The following is a 9,972-nucleotide window of genomic DNA, read 5'->3' as shown; positions in this document are numbered from 1 at the left end:
CCAAGCCGCTGCTTCTTGACACACTGCTCGCTTAACCCGGAAGCCAGCCGCACCAATGTGTCGGAGGAAACACTGTCGAACTGACGACCAAAGTCAGCTTGCAGGCACCCGGCCCGCCACAAGGAGTCGCTAGAGCACAATGAGACAAGGAAATCCCGGCCGGCCAAACCCTCCCCTAACCCGGACGACGCTGGGCCAGTTGTGTGCCGTCCCATTGGTCTCCCGGTCACGGCCGGCTGTGACACAGCCTGGGATCGAACCTGGGGCTGCAGTGGCGCCTTAGCACTCATTGTTGAATTTGTGATTTCGAACTTGTTGTGTATTGTTTATGTCCAATTGCCAATGAGCACCGATACGTTTTATCTATAATTTATCTTCATATGACAAGGATTGAAAAGGATTTGCCAGTAGATTGCCGACTTGATGCATGATGATGACTGCTTGTCTAGCTTGCTAGCTAAGATTTTGAAAATATGGATGTTGACATGATCAGTCCAATCAAAGCTACGGTAGATATAACGTGATTTGACGTAATTTTATCTGTGGCGAATGACCTTGAGCCTTCTTGGATGGGCACTTCTAATGTAAGTCTATGGCAGCACCCAAGGGGCTTGAATTTTCGAGCTATACCCGTAGATTTTGCGGTGACGTATTGTCCCCATGAGTGACAGAACACTGAGCCGATCATGGCGCAACTAGAGAACATTATCAACCCCTATGCTCCATATTTGGTGGCTGCCCCACCACCACAGAAGTGATGTAAAGTACTTAAGTAAAAATATTTTAAAGTACTACTTAAGTCGTTTTTTGGGGTATCTGTAGTTTACTTTGCTATTTATATTGTTGACAATTTTTACTTTTACTTCACTACATTCCTAAAGAAAAGAATGTACTTTTTACTCCATACATTTTCCTGACACCCAAAAATACTCCTTACATTTTGAATGCTTGGCAGGACAGATAGTTCAATTCACGGATTTATCAAGAGAACATCCCTGGTCTACTCTACTGCCTTTGATCTGGCGGACTCACTAAACACAAATGCTTCATTTGTGAATTATGTCTGAGTGTTGGAGTGTGCCCCTGGCTATCCATAAATGAAAAATAAATAAAACTGTGCCATCTGGTTTGCTTAATATAAGCAATTTGAAATGATTTATACTTAAGTATATTTTTGCACTTACATTTACTTTTGATACTTAAGTATATTTAAAACCAAATACTTTTAGACTTTTACTCAAGTAGTATTTTACTGGGTGACATTCACTTTTACTTGCTCTGCCCCACCTCCCCTGAATAACGCGTCGCCACTGCTGCTGATATTAAGCAATAACTGCAGTAGCTACAGTGTATTAGACCAGGACTAGTCATTAGCTGCATATGGAGAAATGTAGCTTTATACACACAAAATCGTACCTGGTCTGGATGGACCTGACCAAATCAAAGATTTCGGTAGCAGCTACACCTCTGTGAGCAAATCACCGGATGTGACGTAAGACACAGAGTCAGGCATCCTTCCTTTTGGTCCCAGGCTGCACGTAGCTGCGGCGGTCTGACAACATAACGTCTCCAGAAGTCAACTGTTGCTGGATTATTGGTTGTGATTTTTATTTTGGAGGGCACTAACCACCCGACAATATGCCCATGTACCAGGTAAAGCCCGTCTTTGGGGTTGACGTAAAGATTAATTTGCCAACCTGCATGTACAAGTTACAGAATATCCACGGGCAGGGAAGTGCAAGTGGCTGCTCCGAACATGCGCTTCAGGTAACTCATTTCATTCCGTCCATAAATGGACAAGCTAATCTCACTAATGTCATAAATTAACTAGCCAGCTAATAAATGTGACATTTGTCGTCAAAAATGAGCTAGCTACATAGCCCCACCCCCACAACAACAACAGTCAGCAGCTAGATACTTTTCCAACTAGTTAGCTAACGTTAGCCTAGCTTCAATCCTACCAATCTCGGCTGATGCAATGATGTGTGGCTGACTAGCTGAGTTAGCTACTGTAGCTAGATGTTTTGGTTGTGCCCCCCAGAATGTGACAGGACGTTACCAGTACACTACACAGAAAATATATTTGCCTCTACAGAGTAAGTTAGATTTTAGCAGCCAGCATATGATCTGCACAGTTCAGACCTTTTGTGTCCTAGACTGAGTCTTGATTATATGGGTGGGTGTACTGACTGCCAGGAATGTACTACTGTAGCTAGCTAACGTTGGCGAGACCGCAGCAACAACATGTCATTATACAGTATGATGAACAGCTAGGTTATATAGCCGAGTAGTCTATTCTAGTAGCCTTTTTCTAAAGGCTACTAGTTAAATCTAAGTTAAATCTAGAATCGGCTTCCTATTTCGCAACAAAGCCTCCTTCACTCATGCTGCCAAACATGCCCTCGTAAAACTGACTATCCTACCGATCCTTGACTTCGGCGATGTCATTTACAAAATAGCCTCCAACACTCTACTCAGCAAATTGGATGTAGTCTATCACAGTGCCATCCGTTTTGTCTCCAAAGCCCCATACACTACCCACCACTGTGACCTGTACGCTCTTGTTGGCTGGTCCTCACTACATGTTCGTTGTCAAACCCACTGGCTCCAGGCCATCTATAAATCACTGCTAGGCAAATCCCCGCCTTATCTTAGCTCATTGGTCACCATAGCAGCACCCACCCGTAGTCTGCGCTCCAGCAGGTATATCTCACTGGTCATTCCCAAAGCCAACACCTCCTTTGGCCGCCATTCCTTCCAGTTCTCTGCTGCCAATGACTGGAACGAATTGCAAAAATCTCTGAAGCTGGAGACTCTTATCTCCCTCACTAACTTTAAGCATCAGTTGTCAGAGCACCTTACCGATCACTGCACCTGTACACAGCCCATCTGAAATTAGCCCACCCAACTACCTCATCCCTATATTGTTATTTATTTTGCTCTTTTGCACCCCAGTATCTCTATTTGCACATAATCTCTTGCACATCTAGCATTCCAGTGTTAATACTATTGTAATTATTTTGCACTATAGCCTATTTATTGCCTTACCTCCATAACTTGCTACATTTGCACACACTGTATATATATTTTCTGTTGTATTTTTGACTTTATGTTTTTTTACCCCATATGTAACTCTGTGTTGTTTTTATCGCACTGCTTTGCTTTATCTTGGCCAGGTCGCAGTTGTAAATGAGAACTTGTTCTCAACTGGCTTACCTGGTTAAATAAAGGTGAAAAAAAAAAATGCCATGTAACGTTAAGCTAATGGATTCAGCCATAGCCGAACGTTATATTATAATGTTGCTAGCTGGCTATAGAAATGGCTCTGAATTCAGCCTTATCGACAATTACTCTCCGTTTACAATCATCAGACCAAATTATCTAGTTAGTTTATAAGAATGCCTCAATGCCACAGAAAATGCCACATTTCTCTTTTCACCTAAAGACTTCCTCAGTAAACACAGCTTTCTTGGCAATCAACCCCTTCACCCTCTCAGTATTCATTCCCCCTCAAACAATTATCTGACTGACTACATAGCTAGTCCCTCAGTGTGACATAGGCCTAACCAATGTTCCCTCTAATTTTCTAAGGCGGTCAGCAAATTTCAGGTCTGCTGTAAGCAAACTTGAATGTTGGGAAAATTCTGTGCAGCTTCCAGCTCACATTTACTGTGAACACTGAGGCTGTACCCGCTTTAAGTTACAGTTTTAACGGTGGCCAAGTAGGCTACTGTGACTATTTGATCATAATGTAGGCCTACCAGAGTGACCTACCATCAAAAACAATGGAGAAAATCCATCCCATAACATTTTAACTTTGAAATAGCTGTTCTATCATTCAGCCTACAGCAGAAGCCAATGTGTGGTGTTCAACGTAGGCCTACATTCCATGAGACTTTTGAAAAAAAACATACAGGGCTTGACATTAACCTGTTTATCCATTTGTCCTTAAGACAAGGAGGTGACTGAACATTTTATTAATAATATAATTATTATAATAATATGCCATTGAGCAGACGTTTGTGTTGTTATTGTGTTGTTTGATGCAAGAAACCACTTCACAAAATAAAATGCATTATTATTCCCATACCATTATTACAGAGAATGAGACAAATTATGCTACGCTCTGGCTATTGGCTACTTAGCTTATTCAAGCCTGTGTCAAAATACAACACTGACCCTTTATGACCAAAAAAAAGATCTTTACCTGACTGGCTTTTCAAAGATGTCTTGAAATGTATACGTTTTGTGCTCTTGTAGGAAGCAATCACTCCCCCATAGCTGACTACAAATAATGTATAACTGGGCTATTAACTCACTAACTAGCAAACAATATGAACAACATGTGCAGACGTGGCTACATGCAGCTCTTGCTTTGATCTCAAAACAAGCGCATCTACTCAAGACCACAGCTGTAAACACAGTCCAGTTCAAAATAAATGGCACAGATCCATATATGGCAATGGTCTATTTGCATATAGGCCTATTGCAGCTATGATTGGTTATGCCGCACTGGTCTGTGTAGAGTACAGGCTGAGTCGTGCGCAATAGGCCTACTCCGAAGTGTTCTCCCTACAACAAAATCTCTTGCATAGTTAGTTTTGTTTCGGTATGTTGCATTGAAAGTGGCTAATATTGCGTTGATTCGATCACAATTGCCACAGTAAAGGGAAACGTTGATAGTGCTAACTAACAGGGAAAACTCTAGAAAGTTGAGAAGTTCAATCAAGCGGCAGTCCCGGGGGAGCTGTGCGGCAGTCTCGGGGCTACTGCGCACCCGCGTGCGGCTTGGAGGGAAGATTGGGCTAAGCCAACCATGTTTAGAGAATGATCATGTAATGTGTGTTTGTGTGTATTGTGTTAACACATTTCTTTCACAGGGCCCTGAGGGCAGCGTGGGTGTGTTTACTTTCTCTTCCTGTCCTGAATAACAGACAGGTAGACCCTGCAGTGCAGGCTTTGGAGCTGCGTCAGCATAAAATCAAGACCGCTGATGTGTGTGAGTTTGTCTTAATGTACAGTATATACCGTATTGGTCCGAATATAAGACGGCCTTTTTTCCCCTCGAAATAGGTCCAAAAAAGTCGGGTCGTCTTATATTCGGGGTCTAGTATTCAGAGCGCAGTTTCTCTTCTTCGGCGCTCCCTTTAAATGTCAATACACATTCGCGGGCACAGATGGCGCCAAAAATTCGTTCCGGACGGAGGGAAGAGGCGTCCTTAACAACCAGCCCGTTACCGGTGTTTAAAGATGGAAAGACAGGCTGACCATTTAGAGACAAGTGGCTCAAAAGTGGGCCAGGTCAATAAACAACAGCGGAGGAGCTATGATGCCAATTTCAAAATAATGGTTGTCAATAAGGCAGAGTCATCTAACAACTGCCAAGCTGCCAAGACATTCGGGGTCACTGAGTGTAATGTAAGAAGATGGCGAGCAGAAAAACAACGTCTAAAAGATGCTAACAGTCAGCGAAAATCCTTCCGTGGTCCTCAAAGTGGTCGTTTCATTGAGGTTGACCGGAGGGTTTTTGAATATGTCAGGGAAAAAAGAAGTGAGGGAATGCCCATTACCAGAGCTGTCATCCAGGTTAAGGCCCTGGAAATCGCCAGAGAGCTCAACATCACTGGATTTAAAGCCAGCCTCGGCTGGTGTCGTAGGATGATGCGGCGTAATGGACTGTCACTTAGACGGAGAACGAGTTTGGCCCAACGCCTGCCGTCAGACTTCGGAGAGAAGCTGCTTTCGTTTCAGCGCTTTGTTATCAACCTGAGGAAGAAGCACTCCTACCCGCTGGATCAGATCGGCAATGCTGATCAGACACCCGTTTATTTCGACATGCCAACATCGGTGACTGTCAATAGAAAGGGAGATGTTGCTTTATTATTGCTTGATATTAATTTTGAATCATACTGTACATAGTTTGCCTTTGTGTTTAATTCACTGTGTTTTTAATATTGTTATTTTAAAATAAAATGAAGTTCTTTGTTCGGCAAATCTAGTCTGCAAATCTGTTTTTCTAAATGTTTGTGTTGAAAAACGGGGGGTCGTCTTATAATCAGGGTCGTCTTATATTCGGACCAATACGGTATGTGGTAACCATAGCTCTCCATCCCTCTCTCCCCCCTCCCCCTGTAGAACGGAGGGACAGAGGTGGACCCTGCGTTCAGAGACCTGGAGGCACGTCAGGATGAGATAATGCGCAGGCTCTATGAGCTGAAGGCAGCCGTGGACGGCCTAGCCAAGACCGTGACCACACCGGACGCTGACCTGGACCAGACAGTGACCTCTCTCTCCCAGAGCCCCACAGCCTTCAGAGGCACTGCAGACCTGGACTCCCTACTGGGCAAGGTGAGGAATAGAGCTCTTGTCAATTAGAGTTCTGATAGGAATAGAGCTATTTTCTGTTAGAGATCTTATAGCAACAGAGCTCTTGTCAATTAGAGCTCTGATAAGAAAAGAGCTCTTGTCTGTTAGAGATCTTATAGGAATAGAGCTCTTGTCAATTAGAGTTCTGATAAGAATAGAGCTATTTTCTGTTAGAGATCTTATAGCAACAGAGCTCTTGTCAATTAGAGCTCTGATAAGAAAAGAGCTCTTGTCTGTTAGAGATCTTATAGGAATAGAGCTCTTGTCAATTAAGAGTTCTGATAGGAATAGAGCTCTCTTCTGTTAGAGATCTTATAGCAATAGAGCTCTTGTCAATTAGAGCTCTCATAGGAACATCAATTCATTAAGTTGAGTTTCGCCTATACTCTGCTTTATTTGTCTATTTCGGCTATGCCACGACTCAAGATTGGTGGAAACACCTTATGATGGTATCATCATCATTTGCCCTCTACCCATTAGGACCTGGGTGCCCTCCGGGACATTGTGATCAACGCCAATCCGGCACGACCGCCCCTCACCCTGCTGGTGCTCCATGCAATGCTATGCCATCGCTACCGGGTGCTCTCCAGCGTGCATGTCCACTCGTCATTGTCTGGTGTGCCCGCGCAGCTCCTCTCCTGCCTGGGGCCGCGCCACACAGACAGCTACGTCCGCCAGAGTTTCCAGCTGGGCTTCACCCTTATATGGAAAGATGGTAAGGGTGGGGGTGGTCAGAGACAGGGTAGAAAAATAGTAGAAGGTTTATGGGGGGACAGTAGGTGGAGAAATATGGGGTGGGCAGATTGGGTTAGGATTGTCACCTAGCCATAGCTCCTGACAGAGAGTCTGCTCACCATTTACTATTCATATGTATAGTCAATGTGTCCTTTCGTTGTTAGCTGCTTTCAACATTTTTAACATCTATTTAGATTGACTCTGGATTAAATGTACCTTTCTCCTCTCATACCTTGCCCTCACTCATTGCCCTTCCTCTCTCTCTCTGTCTCCCCTCTCTCTGTCTCCCCTCTCTCTGTCTCCTCTCTCTCTGTCTCCTCTCTCTCGCCTCTCTGTCTCTTCTCTCTCTGTCTCCTCGCTCTCTTTGTCTCCCCTCTCTCTGTCTCTCTGTCTCTCTCTCTATGTCTCCTCTCTCTCTGTCTCCCCCCCCCTCTCTCTCTCTCTCTCTCTCTCTCTCTCTCTCTCTCTCTCTCTCTCTCTCTCTCTCTGTCTCTCTCTCTCTGTCTCCCACCTCTCTCTCCCCTCTCTGTCTCTCTAGTCCCCAAGCTGCAGATGAAGTTCAGCATCCAGAACATGTGCCCCATCGAGGGCGAGGCCAACGTGGCACGCTTCCTGTTCCGCCTCATTGCCCCTTACCCCAGCGACCCCACCCTGGCTACACTGGTGGACAGTTGGGTGGACACGGCTTTCTTCCAGCTGGCCGAGGGCAGCGCTAAGGAGCGGTCTGCCGTACTCAGCGCCCTCAACAGCGCTTTGGGTCGCGACCCCTGGCTGGCCGGTCCCGAGTTCTCGCTGGCTGACATCGCCTGTTACTGCTGCGTCCTCCAGACAGGCCCCGCCTCCTCCTCCTCTCCGGCCAACGTCCAGCGCTGGCTTAAAGCGTGTGAGAACCTGGGCCACTTTGGCCCGGCCCACCCTCTACTGCAGTGACCACAGCTGCCTAGCAGATCTGAGGGCGCTTCCAGGGAGTAGTTAGAAGATACCCCCTAACCACTGATCCAGAGTCAGATATTGCCCCAGTCCCCTTGTTGGGAATAGGAGTTTGGTGGTGAAGTAGTCGGATCCTAGATCTGTGTGTACGGGTGACTTCTACCTGGAGCGCCACCAGGGCCCAGCCTATGGGGTTTAAATATATCTCTGCACTGTGCTCAGAACGAAAAGAGAAAAATGGAATACCCAGGCCACGTCCCAATACTCTATAAATTCTCCCTTGCTCACTTGGGTATCTAAGCTTCGCAATGACTGAACAGATATAGATAGTGAAAGCAGTATGGTGGAACCGGAAATGTCATTGTTTCTGCCACATTACTTTCACCTGTTTTTAGTCATTGTGGATTGTTGATATCTTGAAGGGAGCATTTTAAGATGATTTGGACACTGCCATGGTCAAGAATTGAATTATAAGCTATGAAAAATACAGTAAACACACATGCACACATAGATCTCCCTCCCACCTCGTGCCTAACAAGATGATCTAATGAGATGCTGTGTGTTTGTGTGTCATAATGGGGTGTTACTTGCTGTTTAACAAAAGAAGCGGTTGAAAATTGTGATGCAACAGGACCTACTGATGTGATATCTACAGTACGAGAAGTAAAACTTTGTAGAGTTTTTGTTCTTAAATCACTAAAATGTCCACTTTGGATCAAACTTTGAACTGTGGTTTCGCCCGTTTCTTTTGTCAGTATGTATGGTTAGTTTCAGCTTTCGTTCATCGCTTGAACCCTACTTCTCTTATATAACCTGAGAAAGAATGAGATTGTTACTTTGTGACATCAATGAGTGTAACTACACTGTACAAAACATGACATAGACTGACCAGGTGAATACAGGTGAAAGCTATGATCCCTTATTGATGTCACTTGTTAAATTCACTTCATTCCGTGTAGATGAAGGGGAGGAGACTGATTAAAGAAGGATTTTTAAGCCTTGAGACAGTTGAGACATGGATTGTGTATGTGTGCCATTCAGAGGGTGACTGGGCAAGACAAAAGGTTTAAGTGCCTTTGAACGGGGTATGGTAGTAGGTGTCAGGCGCACCGGTTTGTGTCAAGAACTGCAACGATGCTAGGTTTTTGATGCTCAACAGTCTCCCGTGTGTATCAAGAATGGTCCACCACCCAAAGGACATCCAGCAAACTGGAGTCAACATGGGCCAGCATCCCTGTGGAACGCTTTCGACACCTTATGGAGTCCATGCCCCAATGAATTGAGGCTATTCTGAGGGCAAAAGAGGGGGCAACTCAATATTAGGAAGTTGTTCCTAATGTTTTGTAGACTCAGTGTATGTGTTAGGTGTTACACACAGACTAGGCTTAAAGATATAGTTCACCCAAATTACAAAATGACATAGTGGTTTCCTTAACCTGCAAGCAGTCTATGGACAAGGTAAGACATCAATCCATGCTTTTGTTTACCTAGTCACTGTCTCGAAATGCTAACTTTTTAGCATATGTGACACAAATCCAATGCAAATCAATATCCCCTATATTAGTTTTTTTTGCGCTTTGTCTCCGCATCATCTTAAAGTAACTTAATTGAGCTACACAATCACTTTTAGACTCATGAATATGAACTTAATGCCACATCTGATCTACTGTAAGTAAGGTTGGTAAAGGAAGCACTTACTACTGCAGTAGGTTGTCTGGTGTTTCACAGCAGGTGTGACAAACTCTTAAGAGGAAGAAAATGTACTGTCTGACTGAAACACTTTTGTTATGTCATAACATAATGGTATCTCTATGTCCTTCCTGGACTCTTAAGGTTATTTTCTATATTACATTATTCTATATTAAACCCAGTGGTGGAAAAAGTACCCAATTGTCATACTTGAGTAAAAGTAAAGATACCTTAATAGAAAATGACTCAAGT

General features: G+C 44.3%; 1 protein-coding gene across 2 annotated transcripts; it reads left to right on the top strand.

Annotated features, from left to right (window-relative positions):
* Positions 1-1,502: 1,502 nt before the first annotated feature.
* LOC311146288 (aminoacyl tRNA synthase complex-interacting multifunctional protein 2-like) lies at positions 1,503-8,758 on the top strand. 2 transcript variants are annotated; one of them, XM_084182779.1, is made up of 4 exons: positions 1,503-1,767; positions 6,136-6,348; positions 6,847-7,081; positions 7,640-8,758. In XM_084182779.1, the coding sequence occupies exons 1-4, from the start codon at positions 1,639-1,641 to the stop codon at positions 8,029-8,031; spliced, it is 969 nt and encodes a 322-aa protein (XP_084038905.1). In that variant the 5' UTR covers positions 1,503-1,638; the 3' UTR covers positions 8,032-8,758. The 2 variants fall into 2 exon arrangements, with proteins under 2 accessions (XP_084038905.1, XP_084038906.1); XM_084182780.1 differs by having other exon boundaries at positions 1,524-1,653.
* Positions 8,759-9,972: the final 1,214 nt, after the last annotated feature.

This window comes from Coregonus lavaretus, assembly GCF_964263955.1.
Source record: "Coregonus lavaretus genome assembly, chromosome: 2".
Classification (NCBI taxonomy): Eukaryota; Metazoa; Chordata; class Actinopteri; order Salmoniformes; family Salmonidae; genus Coregonus; species Coregonus lavaretus.
The sequence above is the reverse complement of the archived record's forward strand: the minus strand, read 5'-3'. Positions and strand labels throughout refer to the sequence as shown.

Bases quoted from the DNA above. Each gene is read 5' to 3' on its own strand.
- LOC311146288 (XM_084182779.1), top strand. From the start codon at position 1,639: ATGCCCATGTACCAGGTAAAGCCCGTCTTTGGGGTTGACGTAAAGATT. The intron at 1,768-6,135 runs GTAACTCATTTC...CTCCCCCTGTAG, and splicing joins GCTCCGAACATGCGCTTCAG to AACGGAGGGACAGAGGTGGA. The intron at 6,349-6,846 runs GTGAGGAATAGA...TCTACCCATTAG, and splicing joins TGGACTCCCTACTGGGCAAG to GACCTGGGTGCCCTCCGGGA.